Source organism: Nerophis ophidion, linkage group LG28, assembly GCF_033978795.1.
Source record: "Nerophis ophidion isolate RoL-2023_Sa linkage group LG28, RoL_Noph_v1.0, whole genome shotgun sequence".
Taxonomy (NCBI): Eukaryota; Metazoa; Chordata; class Actinopteri; order Syngnathiformes; family Syngnathidae; genus Nerophis; species Nerophis ophidion.
The window spans coordinates 30,525,946-30,551,176 of NC_084638.1; the positions used below are offsets into that span (position 1 = coordinate 30,525,946).

Consider the following 25,231-nt stretch of genomic DNA (forward strand, 5'->3'; position numbering starts at 1 on the left):
GGGAGCTGCCATGCAAGGCGCCAACCAGCACCCATCAGGAGCAAGGTTGAAGTGTCTTGCTCAGGACACAACGGACGTGACGAGGTTGGTACTAGGTGGGATTTGAACCAGGGACCCTCGGGTTGCGCACAGCAACTCTCCCACTGCGCCACTTCTACTGTACTATAGGCAGGTTAGGGTGAGCAAATCAAGCTTTTCTTTTTCCCTAATTTTGTCCTAAAATCCATCCATCCATCCATTTTCTACCGCTTATTCCCCTTTGGGGTTGCGGGGGGCGCTGGCGCCTACCTCAGCTACAATCGGGCGGAAGGCGGGGTACACCCTGGACAAGTCGCTACCTCATCGCAAAAAAATCCTCCTGAGCTAATTGTAAACAAACACAGCATCAATCGAATTGGACTATACTTTTTTTAAATAGAAAAAAAACAGCCTTTTTTTTGGGATAGTTTTGTGTGCATTATCTTGCTAATATAAGGAATTATGTATCACACCTATTAACATTAAAAATAGATCCTTTGAAGAAAGATTCCTTATACTGTACTGTAGGCAGGTTAGGGTGAGCAAGTCAATAATCACTTATTCATCTGTTTGGATGCTTTACATTAGTTTTGGATGATACCACAAATTTGGGCATCAATCCGATACCAAGTCGTTACAGGATCATAGATTGGACATATTCAAAGTCCTCTTGTGCCCAGGGACATATTTCCTGAGTTTATAAACATCAATATAATTAAAAAAAGATTTTGTGATGCTAAAAAATATCAATGTACTCATAGTAGTATCAAAAGATACGCTCTTATACTTGGTATCACTACAGTCAATGTCAGGTGTTGATCCACCCATGGTGTTTTGTTTACATTCAGGCGCGTATATTCCTACGGTGTGTAGTGAAGCATGTTTAGCTACTCCTCATCCTCCAGTGATAATGTTACTTGTAAGAAACTTACTTTGTGTCGCCATGAAGGCGAGGGTTAGTGGACATATTTACTGAGTTTATAAACATAATATCAATTGGAAAAAAAGGAAAAAACAATATTGACATAATCATAGTAGTATCGACTAGATACACTCCTGCACTTGGTATCATTACAGTGGATGTTAGGTATAGATCCACCAATTGCGATTGTTTTCATTTTGACGCCTGTGAGCTACGGTGTGAAGTGAAGCATTTTTAGCTATACCTTGTCCTGCAGGGATGCTAGCGTTAAGGGTTGGAATTGGGGGTTAAATCACCATAAATGATTCCCGGGCGTGGCACCCCTGCTGCCCACTGCTCCCCTCACCTCCAAGGGGGTGATTAAGGGTGATGGGTCACATGCAGAGAATAATTTTGCCACATCTAGTATGTGTGTGACAATCATTGGTACTTTAACTTGTAAGAAATGTACTTTCTTTGTCGCCATGGAGGCGAGGATTAGTGATTTAGAAGTAGCTAAAACACTGCAGGTGGACGTTAGCCGCGAGCTAGCTTGCCACGTCTTAACGCACCTCTTCCTGAGGGCGTTTCAGTGTTACACCTTCACCTCTTTTCGTTAGTTTTTACGCCATAATGCGTCCGTTCTGCCTTTTCAGTCTACACACCGTCTCTGCTTGTAAGTACTCCGTGTGTGTGTGCATTGCCGAACATGCTCCTCTGCTTGTAAACAAGCAGGATTAGTGATTTAGAAGTAGCTAAAACACTGCAGATGGACGTTAGCCGCGAGCTAGCTTGCCACGTCTTAACGCACCTCTTCCTGAGGGCGTTTCAGTGTTACACCTTCACCTCTTTTCGTTAGTTTTTACGCCATAATGCGTCCGTTCTGCCTTTTCAGTCTACACACCGTCTCTGCTTGTAAGTACTCCGTGTGTGCACTGCCGAACATGCTCCTCTGCTTGTAAACAAGCAGGATTAGTGATTTAGAAGTAGCTAAAACACTGCAGATGGACGTTAGCCGCGAGCTAGCTTGCCACGTCTTAACGCACCTCTTCCTGAGGACGTTTCAGTGTTACACCTTCACCTCTTTTCATTAGTTTTTACGCCATAATGCGTCCGTTCTGCCTTTTCAGTCTACACACCGTCTCTGCTTGTAAGTACTCCGTGTGTGCACTGCCGAACATGCTCCTCTGCTTGTAAACAAGCAGGATTAGTGATTTAGAAGTAGCTAAAGCACTGCAGATGGACGTTAGCCGCGAGCTAGCTTGCCACGTCTTAACGCACCTCTTCCTGAGGGCGTTTCAGTGTTATACCTTCACCTCTTTTCATTAGTTTTTACGCCATAATGCGTCCGTTCTGCCTTTTCAGTCTACACCCCGTCTCTGCTTGTAAGTACTCCGTGTGTGTGTGTGCATTGCCGAACATGCTCCTCTGCTTGTAAACAAGCAGGATTAGTGATTTAGAAGTAGCTAAAACACTGCAGATGGACGTTAGCCGCGAGCTAGCTTGCCACGTCTTAACGCACCTCTTCCTGAGGGCGTTTCAGTGTTACACCTTCACCTCTTTTCATTAGTTTTTACGCCATAATGCGTCCGTTCTGCCTTTTCAGTCTACACACCGTCTCTGCTTGTAAGTACTCTGTGTGTGTGCACTGCCGAACATGCTCCTCCGCTTGTAAACAAGCAGGATTAGTGATTTAGAAGTAGCTAAAACACTGCAGATGGACGTTAGCCGCGAGCTAGCTTGCCAGGTCTTAACGCACCTCTTCCTGAGGGCGTTTCAGTGTTTTAAAAACTTTATCGTTAGTTTTTACGCCATAATGCGTCCGTTCTGCCTTTTCAGTCTACACACCGTCTCTGCTTGTAAGTACTCTGTGTGTGTGCACTGCCGAACATGCTCCTCCGCTTGTAAACAAGCAGGATTAGTGATTTAGAAGTAGCTAAAACACTGCAGATGGACGTTAGCCGCGAGCTAGCTTGCCAGGTCTTAACGCACCTCTTCCTGAGGGCGTTTCAGTGTTTTAAAAACTTTATCGTTAGTTTTTACGCCATAATGCGTCCGTTCTGTCTTTTCAGTCTACACACCGTCTCTGCTTGTAAGTACTCCGTGTGTGTGCACTGCCGAACATGCTCCTCTGCTTGTAAACAAGCAGGATTAGTGATTTAGAAGTAGCTAAAACACTGCAGATGGACGTTAGCCGCGAGCTAGCTTGCCAGGTCTTAACGCACCTCTTCCTGAGGGCGTTTCAGTGTTTTAAAAACTTTATCGTTAGTTTTTACACCATAATGCGTCCGTTCTGCCTTTTCAGTCTACACACCGTCTCTGCTTGTAAGTACTCTGTGTGTGTGCACTGCCGAACATGCTCCTCTGCTTGTAAACAAGCAGGATTAGTGATTTAGAAGTAGCTAAAACACTGCAGATGGACGTTAGCCGCGAGCTAGCTTGCCACGTCTTAACGCACCTCTTCCTGAGGGCGTTTCAGTGTTACACCTTCACCTCTTTTCGTTAGTTTTTACGCCATAATGCGTCCGTTCTGCCTTTTCAGTCTACACACCGTCTCTGCTTGTAAGTACTCCGTGTGTGTGTGCATTGCCGAACATACTCCTCCGCTTGTAAACAAGCAGGATTAGTGATTTAGAAGTAGCTAAAACACTGCAGATGGACGTTAGCCGCGAGCTAGCTTGCCAGGTCTTAACGCACCTCTTCCTGAGGGCGTTTCAGTGTTTTAAAAACTTTATCGTTAGTTTTTACACCATAATGCGTCCGTTCTGCCTTTTCAGTCTACACACCGTCTCTGCTTGTAAGTACTCTGTGTGTGTGCACTGCCGAACATGCTCCTCCGCTTGTAAACAAGCAGGATTAGTGATTTAGAAGTAGCTAAAACACTGCAGGTGGACGTTAGCCGCGAGCTAGCTTGCCACGTCTTAACGCACCTCTTCCTGAGGGTGTTTCAGTGTTTTAAAAACTTTATCGTTAGTTTTTACGCCATAATGCGTCCGTTCTGTCTTTTCAGTCCACACACCGTCTCTGCTTGTAAGTACTCCGTGTGTGCACTGCCGAACATACTCCTCCGCTTGTAAACAAGCAGGATTAGTGATTTAGAAGTAGCTAAAACACTGCAGATGGACGTTAGCCGCGAGCTAGCTTGCCACGTCTTAACGCACCTCTTCCTGAGGGCGTTTCAGTGTTTTAAAAACTTTATCGTTAGTTTTTACGCCATAATGCGTCCGTTCTGCCTTTTCAGTCTACACACCGTCTCTGCTTGTAAGTACTCTGTGTGTGTGCACTGCCGAACATGCTCCTCCGCTTGTAAACAAGCAGGATTAGTGATTTAGAAGTAGCTAAAACACTGCAGATGGACGTTAGCCGCGAGCTAGCTTGCCAGGTCTTAACGCACCTCTTCCTGAGGGCGTTTCAGTGTTTTAAAAACTTTATCGTTAGTTTTTACGCCATAATGCGTCCGTTCTGCCTTTTCAGTCTACACACCGTCTCTGCTTGTAAGTACTCTGTGTGTGTGCACTGCCGAACATGCTCCTCCGCTTGTAAACAAGCAGGATTAGTGATTTAGAAGTAGCTAAAACACTGCAGATGGACGTTAGCCGCGAGCTAGCTTGCCAGGTCTTAACGCACCTCTTCCTGAGGGCGTTTCAGTGTTTTAAAAACTTTATCGTTAGTTTTTACGCCATAATGTGTCCGTTCTGCCTTTTCAGTCTACACACCGTCTCTGCTTGTAAGTACTCTGTGTGTGTGCACTGCCGAACATGCTCCTCTGCTTGTAAACAAGCAATGACACGACGGGTGGCTTGGGAATCGAGGTGGGGGTGGACCAGTGTTTTTCAGAGGCGGTATAGGACCGAATAGGATTCATACCATACAACTCTTGGTACTGACCGTGTGCTAAAGAGGTGAGTAATGTGTCTTGTCGTTGTAGTGATTCACATAGCAGCTCGGAGTTATACAGATGCAGAGATTCCCCCCTCCGTGTCCAATCTTGGCCTGCGTCCTAGTCGTGCTCCCCCCCCTCGCCCCCATGGAAACTCCAGGCCTTCTCGACCATTCTGGCATGTTGCACGCCAGTGTGGGCGTGTAATGTGTGCGGGCCTGGCCAGGGTCTCCACAGTGAGGCTCTGTCAACTGAAACGTCTTGTTTACCCGTACAGACAATAACGCGTCTGTTCCGCTCCCCCCCTGCCCCCTCCTCTCCAGGATGACCATATGCGACCTCTACAGCATGCCCAGGGTGGCAGAGCCCGCCTGGCTGAAGATGATGTCGGGAGCGTCGGAGAAAAACCACCTGTGTAGTCTCTTCATGCGGGAGTTCTCTCTGCTGATGGAGCAGGCCTCCAAGAACCAGTTAAGTGACCCGTGTCCCCCACAACACACACACACACATTCTTGTATTTGTTACCTTCCTGAAACCTCTGAAAAATCCCTCTTCAGGACCACCCTTTCAAGATATATAAAGATTTGTATTTACAACATTAAAATATATACATACTATGCAAATATAAAGAAGCTTGTTGTGAAAAAGCAGTTGGAATTTCACAAGAAAACAGTATTACAAACCCCGTTTCCATATGAGTCAGGAAATTGTGTTAGATGTAAATATAAACGGAATACAATGATTTGCAAATCATTTTCAACCCATATTCAGTTGAATATGCTACAAAGACAACATATTTGATGTTCAAACTGATAAACTTTTTTTTTTTTTGCAAATAATCATTAACTTTAGAATTTAAAGCCAGTAACACGTGACAAAGAAGTTGGGGAACGTGGCAATAAGTACTGACAAAGTTGAGGAATGCTCATCAAACACTTATTTGGAACATCCCACAGGTGTGCAGGCTAATTGGGAACAGGTGGGTGCCATGATTGGTTATAAAAACAGCTTCCCAAAAAATGCTTAGTCTTTCACAAGAAAGGATGGGGCGAGGTACACCCCTTTGTCCACAACTGCGTGAGTAAATAGTCAAACAGTTTAAGAACAACGTTTCTCAAAGTGCAATTGCAAGAAATTTAAGGATTTCAACATCAAAAGGTTCAGAGAATCTGGAGAAATCACTCCACTTAAGCGGCATGGCCGGAAACCAACATTGAATGACTGTGACCTTCGATCCCTCAGACGGCATTGTATCAAAAACCGATATCAATCTCTAAAGGATATCACCACATGGGCTTGGGAACACTTCAGAAAATCACAGTCACTAAATACAGTTTGTCGCTACATCTGTAAGTGCAACTTAAACCGGTACTATGCAAAGCAAAAACCATTTATCAACAACATCCAGAAACGCCGCCGGCTTCTCTGGGCCTGAGATCATCTAAGATGGACTGATGCAAAGTGGAAAAGTGTTCTGTGGTCTGACGAGTCCACATTTCTAATTGTTTTTGGAAATATTCAACATCGTGACTCCGGACCAAAGTGGAAGCGAACCAAAGTTGAAAAGCCAGCATCTGTGATGGTATGGGGGTGCATTAGTGCCCAAGGCATGGGTAACTTACACATCTGTGAAGGCACCATTAATGCTGAAAGGTACATACAGGTTTTGGAACAACATATGCTGCCATCTAAGCGCCGTCTTTTTCATGGATGCCCCTGCTTATTTCAGCAAGACAATGCCAAGCCACATTCAGCACGTGTTACAACAGCCTGGCTTCGTAGTAAAAGAGTGCAGGTACTTTCCTGGCCCGCCTGCAGTCCAGACCTGTTTCCCATCGAAAATGTGTGGCACATTATGAAGCGTAAAATACGACAGCGGAAACCCTGGACTGTTGAACGACTGAAGCTCTACATAAAACAAGAATGGGAAAGAATTCCACTTTCAAAGTTTCAACAATTATTTTCCTCAGTTCCCAAACGATTATTGCGTGTTGTTAAAAGAAAAGGTGATGTAACACAGTGGTGAACATGCCCTTTCCCAACTACTTTGGCACATGTTGCAGCCATGAAATTCTAAGTTAATTATTATATGCAAAAAAAAAATTAAGTTTATGAGTTTGAACATCAAATATGTTGTCTTTGTAGTGCATTCAACTGAATGTGGGTTGAAAAGGATTTGCAAATCATTGTATTCTGTTTATATTTACATCTAACACAATTTCCCAACTCATATGGAAACAGGGTTTGTATGATAAAAGTTGTCTTTTTACTCAACGCAAGTCAAAATTTTACAAGAAAAACTGAATATTTGTACAATATTATGATAAAAGTTGGAATGTTACTCAATAACAGTCGCGGTTTTACAAAAAAAGCTTTACATTTTGGTTATTTTATGAAAAGAGTCGTAATTTTACCCGACGAAAGTCTCAATTTTTGTAAGAACACCTTAACATTTTGCCAATATTATAATAATAATCGGAATTTTACCTGGCAGAATGATGACAAAAGACATAATTTTACTCAAAAAATGTCACTATTTCAAAAGAACACAAAAATTGACAATATTGCGATAAAAGTCCGAATTTTATATGACAAATGTCACCATTTTGCATTAAAAAGTAATAATTTTACATAAAAAAGTCATAATTTTACGAGAACATTTTGCGGTATTACAGAAACCGAAAGAATATAAGAAATTGTTCCCAATTTTATAAGAAAAAAGTCGACACGTGAGAAAAAGACTGCTTTTAGTGATTTCAATTTTGTTTTTAATTTTTGGTTTGTAAATGGTTTTTAATCTTTATTATTTACTTCAAGTTATTACAGTATGTCTCTATATGCATATTTATTATTTTTTTTAAATTAAATTTTAGCCAAAAGGGGCGTATTTCAATGTCTTACACACACTCATGACACATGTTGGCCAGAAGGGAACACTTCAAATTTTTTACACATTCTTGTTATTTCATATGTTGACCAGAGGGAGCGCACTTTTAAAACGGACACAGTCAATTTCAAAAATCCCTCCATTTTGATACCACCCTAATTGTGATAGATTTCACCACCATGGGTGCAAATGAGACATTCTCTATTTCTTGTTTTTCGTAATGTGCTTAAGGCCGGTGACAAAGGAGTCACGGACCACAGATGGCTCCTGTGCTGCACTTTGGACAACATTTGTCAAAGCTGTTAATGACGACTGTAGTTTTAGTACCGTAGTGTATTTGTTCATCCTATGGTCACGTATGGGACGCGGGTTGTGTTAGGTCAGAACCAGAAGTCATAAAATTAGCTGTTCACCTGGCGGGTTTTTTCAGGGATGAATAGGGAAGTCCTTCTTTAGCTTCCGTCTTGTTTTATCATATATTGCTGCCTTTGCAACTGTCAATGTTTACTTTTGTATGCACATTAAAGGCCTACTGAAATGAGATTTTCTTATTTAAACGGGGATAGCAGGTCCATTCTATGTGTCATACTTGATCATTTCGCGATATTGCCATATTTTTGCTGAAAGGATTTAGTAGAGAACATCGACGATAAAGTTCGCAACTTTTGGTCGCTAATAAAAAAGCCTTGCCTGTACCGGAAGTAGCAGACGGTGTGCGCGTGACGTCATGGGTTGTAGGGCTCCTCACATCCTCACATTGTTTATAATGTGAGCCTCTAGCAGCAATAGCTATTCGGACCGAGAAAGCGACAATTTCCCCATTAATTTGTGCGAGGATGAAAGATTCGTGGATAAGGAAATTTAGAGTGACGGACTAGAAAAAAAAAGTGATTGCATTGGGAGCGATTCAGATGTTTTTAGACACATTTACCAGAATAATTCTGGGAAATCCCTTATCTTTCGATTGTGTTGCTAGTGTTTTAGTGAGTTAAATAGTACCTGATTGTCGGAGGGGTGTGTTGACGCCAGTGTCTCCGGTGGGAGGAGGTAAGAGAGTCCGCAGCTGCAGCACGACAGAAAGTCCGCTGATCTCCGGTAAGAGGCGACCTATTTCCACAATTTTCTCACCGAAAACTGCCGGCCGACATGTAGTCGGGATCCATGTTTGCTTGACCGCTCTGATCCATAGTAAAGCTTCACCTCGGGGAATTTTAAACAAGGAAACACCATGTGTTTGTGTGGCTAAAGGCTAAAAGCTTCCCACCTCCATCTTTCTACTTTGACTTCTCCATTATTAATTGAACAAATTGCAAAAGATTCAGCAACACAGATGTCCAGAATACTGTGTAATTGCGCGATGAAAAGAGACGACTTTTAGTGGTGCTGGGCTAATATGTCCCCTCCAACCAATAACGTCACAAACACGGGTCATCATTCCGTGACGTTTTCAACAGGAAACTCCGCGGGAAATTTAAAATTGTAATTTAGTAAACCAAACCGGCCGTATTGCCATGTGTTGCAATGTTAATATTTCATCATTGATATATAAACTATCAGACTGTGTGGTCGGTAGTAGTGGGTTTCAGTAGGACTTTAAATCAAGAAAAAAACAATCTGACTTTGGAGCAATGTTCACGGACTCCAGTATTTGGCTCTCTGTTAGATGCAATGGTTTTTCCGTATTGGGACCATGATCTCGGTCCTAACTTGTTCACCGGTCCTCATATGGAAGGTATGTTTCCTTGTTGATGTCTCAAGAAGGGTAGCAATACAAGAGCACACACACACACTAGTGCCACCACAACACTGCCATGTGTCTTCCCCTTTAGGGCTGACTGAGCACATCCCTGCCAGTCACAATTAGCTGATTGTTGCCCCTTACAAATATGGCCGACCGCCGCCGTTTGTGTGCATGAATGAATTGGTAGCAAGGCCTGGTATTGAACACACGCGCTCGTATTCAACGCCATGCGTGCAGCCCGAAGTGCGTATAGTTTAGGCAACTTCAACACTTTCCTACAATGTAAATTTACCTTTGTTAATGCAAATCTTGCAGCCTACAATTGTTAGGTTGCGGAAGGATTTTAGTTGTGTAGGTTTGGCTTATGTCACAGATACATTTACAACAGTAAAATATAAGAATGCTCCAGATATGATACCAATATTGGAGACTTCAGTATTGGCCCATACTGGTATCAGTATGATAAATATTTGTATTATTTAGTAGTGAGTCATACAAAGATTAATGGGGGGTATAGAACACTAACCTTTATTTTAACCGTCTGGAATAGACTGATGCTGTCTTTACGTTAAAGTAGAATGGTAATTGATTTTTTTTGGTGACACCTAGTGGTCACGATAATTAAGTAAAGCTCAAGTTGAGTAAGTTAAATGATGTGGACACGTTTGTTACTGAAACTTTTTTACGTGTAAGTAATATGCAACTGTAATTATTTGGTACTTGTTTGTATTAACAAGTGTGCTGTTTTATTGTTCAATGTCTAGCGTGTGTGCTATTGTGTGCTTAGCTGTTGTGTAGCTGGCTCTTTCAACGTTTTGGGTTGCCGACCTCCTGTCTTATGCCATCATGCTGATGTTTTATGCAAACTCGTTATCTAATTTTGTATGTTTAAACCTAAAAAACAAAAGTATTTAGTCAGCCAGCGATTGTGCAAGTTCTCCCACTTCAAATGATGACAGAGGTCTGTAATTTTCATCATAGGTACACTTCAACTGTGAGAGACAGAATGTGGAAAAAAAAATCCAGGAATTCACATTGTAGGAATTTTAAATAATTTATTTGTAAATTATGGTGGAAAATAAGTATTTGGTCAACCATTCAAAGCTCTCACTGATGGAAGGAGGTTTTGGCTCAAAATCTCACGATTCTTTCCTTAACACGGATCAGTCGTCCTGTCCCCTTAGCAGAAAAACAGCCCCAAAGCATGATGTTTCCATCCCCATGCTTCACAGTAGGCATGGTGTTCTTGGGATGCAACTCGGTATTCTTCCTCCTCTAAACATGACGAGTTGAGGTTATACCAAAAATATCTATTTTGGTCATCCATGTATCCATTTTGGTATAAACTCAACTTGTCGTGTTTGGAGGAAGAAGAATACTGAGTTGCATCCCAAGAACACCATACCTACTGTGAAGCATGGGGGTGGCAACATCATGCTTTGGGGCTGTTTTTCTGCTAAGGGGACAGGACGATTGATCCGTGTTAAGGAAAGAAGGAATGGGGCCATGTATCGTGAGATTTTGAGCCAAAACCTCCTTCCATCAGTGAGAGCTTTGAATGGTTGACCAAATACTTATTTTTCCACCATAATTTACAAATAAATTCTTTAAAATTCCTACAATGTGAATTCCTGGATTTTTTTCCACATTCTGTCTCTCACAGTTGAAGTGTACCTATGATGAAAATTACAGACCTCTGTCATCATTTGAAGTGGGAGAACTTGCACAATCGGTGGCTGACTAAATACTTTTTTTGCCCCCACTGTATAGGAGGCCTATCAAAATTTCCGTGGGAATTTTCTAGTTTCTAATCATTATATTGTTGGCAGAAAGCTGACTTTGACCGCCATGACCGTGTGGAGTCATGGGACAGGAAGGGAAGTAGACACTTGTGGTTTAGAAATGAGAAGTGAATCATGTCAGTCACAAGAATGTGTGTGTGTGTGTGTGTGTGTTTCTAGCTGTTACTGTTGACACACATGACCTTTTCAACTCATGATAAACCCACCCCCACCCCTCATCAACTGACCCCTCTCCGGCCTCCCCCTTTCCAGGTTCCTCCCGGCGTTGCTGACCGCCATCCTGACCAACCACCTGGCCTGGGTGCCCACGGTCATGCCCAACGGCCAGCCGCCCATCAAGATCTTCCTGGAGAAGCACTCCTCGCAGAGCGTGGACATGCTGGCCAAGACGCACCCGTACAACCCGCTGTGGGCGCAGCTCGGTGAGAGGCTCACTTGCATTAGCATTCGTTAGTCATTACAATAGATTTTTTTTTTTACCTCCAAAAATGGTCTGGAGTGTCTTCATTGTGTTTATATGTGGTTGTGTCATTGCCACATAAATCAATCAATCAATCAATGTTTATTTATATAGCCCCAAATCACAAATGTCTCAAAGGACTGCACAAATCATTACGGCTACAACATCCTCGGAAGAACCCACAAAAGGGCAAGGAAAACTCACACCCAGTGGGCAGGGAGAATTCACATCCAGTGGGACGCCAGTGACAATGCTGACTATGAGAAACCTTGGAGAGGACCTCAGATGTGGGCAACCCCCCACCCTCTAGGGGACCGAAAGCAATGGATGTCGAGCGGGTCTAACATGATACTGTGAAACTTCAATCCATAGTGGATCCAAGACAGCAGCGAGAGTCCCGTCCACAGGAAACCATCTCAAGCGGATCAGCAGCGTAGAGATGTCCCCAACCGATACACAGGCGAGCGGTCCATCCTGGGTCCCGACGAGCGGTCCATCCTGGGTCTCGACTCTGGACAGCCAGTACTTCATCCATGGTCATCGGACCGGACCCCCTCCACAAGGGAGGGGGGGACATAGGAGAAAGAAAAGAAGCGGCAGATCAACTGGTCTAAAAAGGAGGTCTATTTAAAGGCTAGAGTATACAGATGAGTTTTAAGGAGAGACTTAAATGCTTCTACTGAGGTAGCATCTCGAACTGTTACCGGGAGGGCATTCCAGAGTACTGGAGCCCGAACGGAAAACGCTCTATAGCCCGCAGACTTTTTTTGAGCTCTAGGAATCACTAATAAGCCGGAGTCTTTTGAACGCAGATTTCTTGCCGGGACATACGGTACAATACAATCGGCAAAATGACAAAACAATGTTGCCTAATCTGCACTTTTACTAAGTATAGAGCGAGTACAATGAACTCGGTTTTTCAAGTTGGTAGCGAACATGGCGCCCTGTCGAGCGGTATAGTTAGGTTAGTGGAGTGGCCGTGCCAGCAACTTGAGGGTTCCAGGTTCGATCCCCGCTTAGGCCATCCTACTCACTGTCGTTGTGTCCTTGGGCAAGACACTTTACTCACCTGCTCCCAGTGCCACCCACACTGGTTTAAATGTAATTTAGATATTGGGTTTTCACTATGTAAAGCACTTGGAGTCACTAGAGAAAAGCGCTATATAAATATAATTCACTTCACTTCCATGTCGTCACGTAAGGAGCTTTTGAGGATCTTCCAAATGATTGGTCAAAAGCCCCTCATGTGACTACAGAGCGCCATGTTAGCTGCCAACTTTGAAACCAAGTTGGCCATAGTCTCGCTATATTAGACCTGGGCAAGTTAAAGGCCTACTGAAATGAGATTTTCTTATTCAAACGGGGATAGCAGGTCCATTCAATGTGTCATACTTGATCATTCCACGATATTGCCATATTTTTGCTGAAAGGATTTAGTAGAGAACATCCACGATAAAGTTTGCAACTTTTGGTCGCTAATAAAAAAGCCTTGCCTTTACCGGAAGTAGCAGATGATGTGCGAGTTACGTCACGGGTTGTAGAGCTCCTCACATCCTCACATTGTTTATAATCATAGCCTCCAGCAGCAAGAGCTTTTCGGACCGAGAAAGCAACAATTTCCCCATTAATTTGAGCGAGGATGAAAAATTTGTGGATGAGGAAAGTTAGAGTGAGGCACTAAAGAAAAAGAAAAAGCGACGGCTCCGGGCGGTGGCAGTGGGTGCGTGTCAGATGTAATTAGGCACATTTACTAGGATAATTCTGGAAAATCCCTTATCTGCTTATTGTGTTACTAGTGTTTTAGTGAGATTATACTGTCATACCTGAAAGTCGGATGGCTGCGGTGAACGCCACTGTCTCTGAGAGAAGCCGAGGAGCCAAGATCAGAGCTGCCTTTTTGACAGCTACAGGAGGAGGTCCCATAATCCACTGATGTCTCCGGTAAGAGCCGAATTAATATCACAATTTAGTCTCATAGTCAGCATTGTCACTGGCGTCCCACTGGATGTGAATTCTCCCTGCCCACTGGGTGTGAGTTTTCCCTGCCCTTTTGTGGGTTCTTCCGAGGATGTTGTAGTCGTAATGATTTGTGCAGTCCTTTGAGACATTTGTGATTTGGGGCTATATGAATAAACATTGATTGATTGATTGAATTTTCCCATCCAAAAACTTGCTGGTAGACGTTGAGAAACATGTTCGCTTACCCGCTCCATGTTTTAGCTTCACAATAAAAAAACACCGGCTGTGTTTAGGTTGCTAAAGGCAGCTGCAATCCACCGCTTTCCACCAACAGCATTCTTCTTTGACGTCTCCATTATTAATTGAACAAATTGCAAAAGATTCAGCAACACAGGTGTCCAAAATACTGTGTAATCATGCGATGAAAAGAGACGACTTTTAGCCGTAAGTGGTGCTGGGAGAACATGTCCGCTACAACCCGAGACGTCACAAACACGCGTCATCATTCCGCAAAGTTTTCAACAAGAAACTCCGCGGGAAATTTAAAATTGTAATTAAGTAAACTAAACCGGCCGTATTGGCATGTGTTGCAATGCATTATGCGACCTCCTCCTGTAGCTGTCAAAAAGGCAGCTGTGATCTTGGCTATTCCATTTGCTTCTCTCAGAGACACTGGCGTTCACCGCAGCCCTCCAACTTCCAGGTATGACTTTATAATCTCACTAAAATACTAGTAACACAATAAGCAGATAAGGGATTTTCCAGAATTATCCTAGTAAATGTGTCTAATAACATCTGAATCGCTCCCACTGCCGTCGCCAGGAGCCGTCGCCTTTTTTATTTTTTTTTTTCAGTGCTTCACTCTAAGTTTCCTTATCCATGAATCTTTCATCCTGGGGAACTCGTCGCTTTCTCGGTCCGAATTGCACTTGCTGCTGGTGGCTATGATTATAAACAATGTGAGGATGTGAGGAGCCCTACAACCCGTGACGTCACGCGCACATCGTCTGCTACTTGCGGTACAGGCAATACTTTTTTTATTAGCGACCAAAAGTTGCGAAATCTATCGTCCAAGTTCTCTACTAAATCCTTTCAGCAAAAATATGGCAATATCGCGAAATGATCAAGTATGACAAATAGAATGGACCTGCTATCCCCGTTTTAAATAAGAAAATCTCATTTCAGTAGGCCTTCAATATTCCATTACGTTTTAAAGGCGGTCTGTCATAAAGTGTTGCATTAGTGTCCCTAAAAATAGATATCCCGGCCCCCAGATACGTTTTTTTTTCTCTAAATGTGGCCCCCAAGTCAAAATAATTGCCCCGGCCTGTTGTATATGCTGTTTTGCACCAAGTGGGCCAACAAGGACACCTAGTGTTGAAAAAATGGAACTGCAGTCCATTGATGCAAGTGGATGGTTTATCAGACGTATTTTGTATTTAAATGAATGCTGACAAATTATTATTTTTTTAATCCGATTAATCACACTTTTGAATTTTGATTAATCGTGATTCATCACTGCAAATTACTTGCTTTCCTAATTCAGGCTCTTAACCTTTTTCACCCTAAGCCTAACATTTGCACAACAGAAGTATTAACATTGAATTAGTCATCATACTGAGGTGGCGAGTTGTTCAGGGTGTATACCGCCTTCCGCCCGACTGTAGCTGAGATAGGCGCCAGCGACCCCAAAAAGGGAATAAGAGGTAGAAAATGGATGGATGGATAGTCATCATACTCTTGATTTTAATCATATTCAATAATCATGTTTTATCTACTTACAGTTGAAAATCTTATCAAATGGTATGAAAGCCTTTGTTAATCACAAAGAATATTATCAAGTCCTAGGTCAGACTTATTTCAAAAATAAATACCAATCAAATATACTGTAAAAGATGGGATTTATAAAAACTGATGAAAAGTACATTTAGATGCAATTACACAGTATTAAAATTCTGTAAAAAATGTTTCTAAGCCTGGGCCCCTTGAGATGGGGTCCAGACTGAGGCTAAGGGAAAAAACAACTCATAGCCATTGCACACATCCCTCTCACATGTGTGTAAGAGGGAAACATCAAAGAACACAAAGGACATTAAATACATTAAAAGAGCAGAGCTGATGCAACCAGACACTTCTACATACAGCTATGAATAAAAAGTAAAAGAAACATATACACTGCGGTGGCCTCTGCTGTGTTCCACGCCATCATCTGCTGGGGGTGGAGGGAGCATGGCCAGGGACAGGAGCAGACCAATAGGCTAATTATAAAATGGGAAAAAAAATGAAATAAGTTTCCTTAAAATGAAAGCTACACGCTTGATCTGTCGGCTTTGCACCAGCCCTTACGTTAGGTTGTTGTCATGCCAGAGCCGTATATACTCTGTCGCCCCCAAGAGCAGAGTGGTGCATCGGAGGTTGATGTGTGCATGAATTATGATACAAACAAACAAGTAAACGATAATAACTTTTGTTATTTCTTGTAAGGAATGATGATGATACAAACAAACAAGTAAACAATGTTTGCAAACACCAATGATATAGAAGAGTCTACAGAAATACTGCTTCATTTTCTATGCCCCATTCAGTAAATGATAACTGCTGGATCAATGTTAGGCTTAGGTCAGGGGTAGGGAACCTATGGCTCTCGGGCCAGATGTACCTCTTTTGATGACTGCATCTGGCTCTCAGAAAAATCTTAGCTGACGTTGCTTAACACGATAAGTAATTAATAATTCCGCTGGTAATCACAGTGTTAAGAATAACGTTCAAAATGTCAAACATTCTCATGCATTTGAATCCATCCATCCGTTTCTACAGTATCGCACCTGTTCAAGAAGTCGCATTAATGGTCACAAGTATTTTATTTATTATTGGTTAGCTTCAGAATAACAATGTTATTAAAGGGCTACTGAAAGCCACTACTATACAGTCTGATAGTTTATATATCAATGATGAAATATTAACATTGCAACACATGCCAATACGGCCGGTTTAGTTGACCAAATTGCAATTTTAAATTTCCCGCCAAGCATCTTGCTGAAAACGTCGCGGTATGATGACGCAGTCACCGTCTGTAGCGGACATGTTCTTCCACGGCTAAAAGTCGTCTGCTTTAATCGCATAATTTCACAGTATTCTGGACATCTGTGTTGCTGAATCTTTTGCAATTTTTTTTCAATTAATAATGGAGACGTCAAAGAAGAAAGATGCAGGTGGGAAGCAGTGTATTGCAGCTGCCTTTAGCAACACAAACACAGTCGGTGTTTCCTTGTTTACATTCCCGAAGGTGAAGCTTTACCATGGAACAGAGCGGTCAAGCGAACATGGTTCCCGACCACATGTCAACCGGCAGGTTTCGGTGAGAAAATTGTGTTAATAAGTCGGCTCTTACCGTAGACATGAGCGGAGTTTGCGTCCTCCTGCAGCTGCGGACTCTCTTACCTCCTCCCACCGGAGACACTGGCGGTCACCACACCCGTGGCCACACCCCTCCGACTTTCAGGTACCATATAATCTCACTAAAACACTAGTAACACAATAAGCATATAAGGGATTTTCCAGAATTATCCTAGTAAATGTGTCTAATATCATCTGAATCGCTCCCCACTGCCTTCGCTTTTTTTTCTTCTAGTCCTTCACTCTAACTTTCCTCAGAATCTTTCATCCTCGCTCAAATTAATGGGGAAATTGTCGCTTTCTCGGTCCGAATCGCTCTCGCTGCTGGTGGCCATGATTGTAAACAATGTTCACATGTGAGGAGCTCCACAACCCGTGACGTCACACGCACATCGTCTGCTACTTCCGGTACAGGCAAGGCTTTTTTATTAGCGACCAAAAGTTGCGAACTTTATCGTCAATGTTCTCTACTAAATCCTTTCAGCCAAAATATGGCAATATCGCGAAATGATCAAGTATGACACATAGAATGGACCTGCTATCCCCGTTTAAATAAGAAAATCTCATTTCAGTCGGCCTTTGAAAAGAATAAGAGATGCACGCATTTTTTTGTTGTAATCAGGGAAAGTCAAAATAAAAGAGGAGGCGTAGAATTCTCTTGTCAGAGCGTGGGGCGACACTGTACAAGGGTACGGGGTCTACGCGTTTCTCCTCATTGAGCTAAATTGAATCCAGTCTCTTTTTAATTCCTTGCTTCTTGTCTGTTTAATAGATGTCATCAGTGTTTGAAACCAACAGTTGTATTCAATGTTAAAAATATGATATGGCTCTCACGGAAATACATTTTAAAATATTTGGCTTTCATGGCTCTCTCAGCCTTTGGCTTAGGTTTTTGAGCAGATTTTCCATATTTTTCCTACAAACAGCACTTGGTGAACTCAAACAACAAGGCTATGGATTGATTCACACTGCTTTTGGCCTTTTGAAGGGTACTGGAAAATTGATCTTGGAAAGTCCTTAAAGGCCTACTGAAATGAGATTTTCTTATTTAAACGGGGATAGCAGGTCCATTCTATGTGTCATACTTGATCATTTCGCGATATTGCCATATTTTTGCTGAAAGGATTTAGTAGAGAACATCCACAATAAAGTTTGCAACTTTTGGCCGCTAATAAAAAAGCCTTGCCTGTACCGGAAGTAGCAGACGGTGTGCGCGTGACGTCACGGGTTGTAGGGCTCCTCACATCCTCACATTGTTTATAATCATAGCCACCAGCAGCTAGAGCGATTCGGACCGAGAAAGCGACAATTTCCCCATTAATTTGAGCGAGGATGAAAGATCCGTGGATGAGGAAAGTTAGACTGAAGCACTCCAGGCGGTGAGAGTGAAGGACTAGAGAAAAAAAAGAAGAAAAAAAAAGGAGAGGGCGATTCAGATGTTATTAGACAAATTTACTAGGATAATTCTGGAAAATCCCTTATCTGCTTATTGTGTTACTAGTGTTTTAGTGAGATTATATGGTACCTGAAAGTCGGAGGGGTGTGGCCACAGGTGTGTTGACCGCCAGTGTCTCCGGTGGGAGGAGGTAAGAGAGTCCGCAGCTGCAGGAGGACTCAAGCTCCGCTCATGTCTACGGTAAGAGCTGACTTACCACAATTTTCTCACCGAAACCTGCCGGTTGACATGTGGTTGGGAACCATGTTCGCTTGACCGCTCTGTTCCATAGTAAAGCTTCACCTTCGGGAATGTAAACAAGGAAACACCGGCTGTGTTTGTGTTGCTAAAGGCAGCTGCAATACACCGCTTCCCACCAACATCTTTCTTCTTTGACGTCTCCATTATTAATTGAAAAAAATTGCAAAAAGATTCAGCAACACAGATGTCCAGAATACTGTGTGATTATGCGATTAAAGCAGACGACTTTTAGCCGTGAGCGGTGCTGGAAGAACATGTCCGCTACAACCGGTGACGTCACACGCATCATAAGCGTCATCATACCGCGACGTTTTCAACAAGATACTTGGTGGAACATTTAAAATTGCAATTTGGTAAACTAAACCGGCCGTATTGGTATGTGTTGCAATGTTAATATTTGAGGAAAGTTAGAGTGAAGCACTAAAAAAAATTAAAATGAATAAAAAGGTGACAGCTCCAGGCGGCGGCAGTGAGAGCGTTTCAGATGTAATTAGACACATTTACTAGGATCATTCTGGTAAATCCCTTATCTGCTTATTGTGGTAATAGTGTTTTACTGAGATTATAAAGTCATACCTGAAAGTCGGAGGGCTGCGGTGAACGCCAGTGTCTCTGAGAGAAGCCGAGGAGCCAAGATCACAGCTGCCTTTTTGAGCTGCAGGAGGAGGTCGCAGAATCCACCGAAGTCTCCGGTAAGAGCCGACTTAATATCACAATTTTCCCATCCAAAAACTTGCTGGTTGACGTCGAGAAACATGTTCGCTTGACCGCTCTGTGTTAAAGCTTCACAACAAACAAAAGAAACACCGGCTGTGTTTCGGTTACTAAAGGCAGCTGCAATCCACTGCTTTCCACCAACAGCATTCTTCTTTGACGTCTCCAATATTAATTGAACAAATTGCAAAAGATTCAGCAACACAGATGTCCAAAATACCATGTAAATATGCGATGAAAAGAGACTACTTTTAGCTGAAATGTCCGCTCCAACCAATAACGTCACAAGCAGGCGTCAACATAAGCGTCACAATTCCGCGGCGTTTTCAACAGGATACCTCGCGGGTAAATTTAAAATTGCAATTTAGTAAACTAAAAAGGCCGTATTGGCATGTGTTGCAATGTTAATATTTCATCATTGATATATAAACCATCAGACTGCGTGGTCGCTAGTAGTGGGTTTCAGTAGGCCTTTAATGCGATAAGTTTTTATGAATACACACAGTTTGACAGTTTTTTTAGCCAGGACTTAACCTGCTCTCACCAGGATGTTTACCTTTTTGCTCCACAACTTCATTCATGAAGATATTAAATTGGAGAGACGCTTGCTTGTTTTGGACACCGGATGCTTTATTTCTGACTCTCTGCTTGTAGGCGACCTCTACGGTGCCATCGGCTCGCCGGTGCGGCTCTCGAGGACGGTGGTGGTGGGTCGCAGGCAGGATCTGGTCCAGAGACTCCTCTACGTGCTCACCTACTTCATCCGCTGCTCGGAGCTGCTAGAGACACACATGCTGGACAGCGTGGAGGACGAGGCCATCGTCATGCCCGGCTCCCTCATCACCACCTCCCTGAGGAAAGGCGAGGTGGAGGAGTCGGACTACGTCCTGGTGACCGTCCACAAACCTGGCGGGGACTACGTGTCCCAAGGTGTGCGGCAAGCTGAAAACAACGCCGGGGGCGACGGCTTTTCTTCAGACCACGACGCCTACACGGACGCCGAGACGGAGCACGCCGCCCCAAAAAAGGAGGATGAAGACAGCGTCGAAAACCAAGTGTCCAGTAGCCCTGTTCCCCTGGCGGGAGGTTGCCCGGACCCTGGTACTAGGACCGGAGATGAACCCGAGGGTCCTCACAAGGAGTCCGGCAGCCCGCAGACCACAGAGCCCAGACTGGAGACGGTCTTGCGAGTCAGCTCGTGCTCCCCGAGAGAGCAAGTCTGTGGACTGGATGTGGAGAACGAGAACGACCCATCCAGTCATGCCTCCGGAGAGGACAGCGACCCCGGCACAGGCGTTGAGGCAGGGATCAGGAACCAGGCAGCCAAAATCTTCTCTCTGGAGAAGAAGCCTCCAGATAAAAAAGCTGCCGGGCTTCCAGTGCCGGGACCGGCAGGGACCGCCCTGTCTGGGCCCATGTCCCTCGTTCTCACAGAGGAGGCGGAGCCAGCAACAAAAGTCACTTTCCTCATCGGGGACTCCATGTCCCCGGAGTCGGACACGGAAAGCCGCAGGAGGAAGGTGGAGGAGGACATGAAGAAGCACAGGAAGCTTCAGCTGCTGCTGCGTCAGGCGGGACAACAAAGTCCAGGCCGGGGGGAACAAAGTCCACCTCGCGAGGATCAAAGTGCTCAGACCAAGGTCACCCCGGCCCTGCAGCGAGTGTCCAGTAAGATGCCTGAGTGGAGCACAAACTGTACCGACTTTAGCCACTTCGACGAGTACTTCAGCCCGGAGAACCCGGTGGAGACGAGAACAATAGACGACGTGGCGGAGGCCGGCGCCACAGGGCTCGTGCACAAAGACCTGCTGGACCCCTCGGGGGGGTACGGCGTTCAGGGCTGGGGCTACGGACGGGGTCCCTGTCTAGGGGGCAGGAAAGGAATCAACGCGTCGGAGCCCCAGAGGAGGTGCCGGTGCGCCTCCACGGACTCGTGCGACTGCGGGGACTGTTCTGCCGGCCGGGACAAGGGCCTCGTTCTGTCCGTCCCCGTCCCTCTGCGGGACGGAAATGGCAAAGAGGACCAAAAGCGGAAGGAGCCGCCGCTCAACGACTGGGAGATTCCGCGCAACGAGAGCTCGGACAGCGCGCTGGGGGACAGCGAGAGCGAGGAGACGGAGGACTGGCAGGAGGAAGTCCTGGTCCCCTTCCCAGGGTGAGTTCTCCTGGACACGTCCTTAAGGATGCACTGTTAATATGGACCCGTCATCAATGCCTTCATTATGTTGGTATTATAGAGTCTTATATTTCTGCAATCAGCACATATATTGTCAATTAGGTGGTAGAATTACTTATTAGGAAATAGTATTTTTTATTTACGATTTATTTTATTCAGTCATATTACATTTTTTTCTAAAATGCTCATTTCAACATACTTTGTTAAAAATAATTCTTCTTGTATGTATTTATACATATTAATATTAGTTGTATTGAATTAAATGTTTAAATAGTTATGAAAACAGGTCAAAAATACATATAATATTAATAATGATGATAATAACAATAATAATAATAATATGTGTAAATACATACAGGAATAATTATTTCAACAAAATATGGTGAAATTAGTATTTTATAAAAAATTTAAATATGACTAAATAAAATAAATCGTAAATTAAATCTATTTCCTGATATGTAATTCTACCAACTAATTGAAAATACATATGTTTTGTGCAGAAATATTCGACTCACATAATGACAAAATGAAGGAATTCATATTTAATTTTAACATTGTTAAAATGAGTACATTTATTAATAAACACAGTGTCATATTTTATTTATTTAACCATCAACATACTTTATTGAAATTATAATTATTATACATATTTATATATATGTTTGTATTATTATTATTATTATTAGTAGTAGTAGTATATGTATTTATAAACATAAATATATTTAATTTTGACATTGTTTAAAACAGGGGCCTCAAACTCAATTTGCCCAGTAAAGATAATATGACAATATGTTTATGTGCAAATATAAAACGATGATAAAACAAATAAAATATGACAATATATTAAATATACTTATTTTAAACCAGGGGTCTCAGACATGCGGCCCTCGAGACGTTATTTTGCCACTGGATGCAGAGTCTGGGTGAGGCTGGGCCGCAAAAAAAGATTTCTTAAATTTTTGTTTTTTAAATGTCTATTTTTATTTTCAACACAAAATAAAATCAAAATATAAATGAACAAAATGAGAATCAATCAATGTGAGGCAATGCAAATAAAACAAAAACAAATAACGGTTTGAATTGGTGTGACTGCAGCCCGGCGCGTAAAAAAACCCTCGTCTCCATGACAACGTCTGTGTCGCTTTCACTCATTTGTCGCTTTTCCACTAATGCATGGATAGGCAACCCAGAACGTCGAAAGAGCCATTTTGGACCCAAATAACACAAGGCTGTCAAGCGGCATTCATATAACACACGCGGGCCGCGCTAACATTAAATATTAAGGTGGGGGCCGCAAAATAACGTCTCGAGGGCCGCATCTCTGAGACCCGTGGTTTGAAATAAGTACATTTAATACTAAACACATTGTCATATTTTATTTGTTTTATCATCGTTTCATATTTGCACGTAAACATATTGTCATGTTATCTTTACTTTTAACAAAGTATATTTAATTTGACCATACATTATCAGTAGTATTTGTCCTGCCGCAGTCTGTTCATCACCAGCGCTAACCCACAGCACCCTCTGCTGGTTGACGATGATTATTGCAACTCCTCATGCCTCCATGGCTGCGAACATAAATAATATCCATCCATCCATTTTTTACCGCTTGTCCCTTTCGGGGTCGGGGCAATACAACACTCTAAATGATGTTTTTCTCCTCGCAGATCAAAGCTTGTAGAGAACTACTCCAAGCCAACCATTGCCAACTTTGGCCGCTCTCTGTTTGGCGGTTATTGCCCCACCTACGTGCCAGACTTCGTACTCCACGGCATGCCCAGCGATGACAAGCTAAGACAGAACCTCGTTGCCGAACTCAACCACGCTGTCCAGGTAACCACAGACTATTACTTCTGTTACTTGTTACTTGTTACTTGTTCTGTTACTATTACTTCTGTTAGTAGGAGTAAGATATTTCTGTACAAGGGATGTAACAGTAAATGGTATTAATGAGAACACCCTACAGTATAACCGTTTTAAATTTAAAGGCCTACTGAAATGAGATTTTCTTATTTAAACGGGGTTAACAGGTCCATTCTATGTGTCATACTTGATCATTTCGCGATATTGCCATATTTTTGCTGGAAGGATTTAGTAGAGAACATCGACGTTAAAGTTCGCAACTTTTGGTCGCTAATAAAAAAGCCTTGCCTGTACTGGAAGTAGCAGACAATGTGCGCGTCACGGCTTGTGGAGCTCCTCAGATCCGCACATTGTTTACAATCATGGCCACAAGCAGCGAGAGCGATTCGGACCGAGAAAGCGACGATTTCCCCATTAGTTTGAGCGAGGATGAAAGATTTGTGGATGAGGAAAGTGAGAGTAAAGGACTAGGGAAAAACAATAAAAAAAATAGACGACAGAGCGAGTCAGATGTTATTGGACAAATTTACTAGGATACTTCTGGAAAATCCCTTATTTGCTTATTGTGTTGCTAGTGTTTTAGTGAGATTATGTGGTTGTACCTGTACAACCTGAAAGTCGGAGGGGTGTGGGGATCGCCAGTGTCTACAAGGGAAGCCACGTTTCTCGACGAGGCGAAGGCAGCCGATGCTTCCTCCACGGTGGAAGCATCCGACGGTCGGGGGAGGCCGGTGGGAGGAGGCAAGAGAGTCTCCAGCTGCCTCTTTGACAGGTGCAGGAGGAACGACGCAAGCTCTCCGCTCATGTCTACGGTAAGAGCCGACTTATTACCACCATCTTGGGACGGCGTGGCGCAGTGGGAGAGTGGCCGTGCGCAACCCGAGGGTCCCTGGTTCAAATCCCACCTAGTACCAACCTCGTCACGTCCGTTGTGTCCTGAGCAAGACACTTCACCCTTGCTCCTGATGGGTGCTGGTTGGCGCCTTGCATGGCAGCTCCCTCCATCAGTGTGTGAATGTGTGTGTGAATGGGTAAATGTGGAAGTAGTGTCAAAGCGCTTTGAGTACCTTGAAGGTAGAAAAGCGCTATACAAGTACAACCCATTTATCATTTATCATTTACTTGTTATTACTGCTGTTACTCTCCTTCTGTTACTTTAATGTATTCTCTTACTTGCAGTACTTCTATTATTCTCATTACTTGCATTATTTCTATTGCTCTCATTACTTCAATTACTATTAGGGGTGTAACGGTACGTGTATTTGTATTGGTTCGGTTCGGAGGTGTACCGAACGAGTTTCCACACGGACATATTAAGTAGCGTACCGCACGTTGTGCAAACAATGCGAGGCACAGCACACGGCATGCTAGCAGCGACCGGACTACAATAGAGTGACCAGACGTCCTGTTTTCCCCGGACATGTCCTCTTTTGCGGGTCTGTCTGGGTGGAGTTTCTCACATGCCTCAAACGTCCGGCATTTTAAAGGGGAACATTATCAGCAGACCTATGTAAGCGTCAATATATACCTTGATGTTGCAGAAAAAAGACCGTATGTTTTTTTAACCGATTTCTGAACTCTAAAAGGGTGAATTTGCCGATTTAAACGCCTTTCAAATGTTCGCTGTCGGATCGATGAACTTTCACCTGTGACGTTACAATGGGAAGCAATTCACCATTTTCTCAAACACATTACACACACACGTCAAATCAGCTCTGTTATTTTCCGTTTTTTC

General features: G+C 43.3%; 1 protein-coding gene across 3 annotated transcripts in view; it reads left to right on the forward strand.

Annotated features, from left to right (window-relative positions):
- The window catches only part of fnip1 (folliculin interacting protein 1), a 145,590-nt gene that overhangs the window by 99,703 nt on the left and 20,656 nt on the right, over positions 1-25,231 (forward strand). For all 3 annotated transcript variants that reach the window (XM_061891512.1, XM_061891514.1, XM_061891513.1), the window contains 4 exons: positions 5,123-5,269; positions 11,482-11,651; positions 20,109-21,609; positions 23,301-23,466. In XM_061891512.1, the coding sequence (XP_061747496.1) occupies positions 5,123-5,269; positions 11,482-11,651; positions 20,109-21,609; positions 23,301-23,466 (1,984 nt within the window). The remainder of the gene's footprint in view (positions 1-5,122; positions 5,270-11,481; positions 11,652-20,108; positions 21,610-23,300; positions 23,467-25,231) is intronic.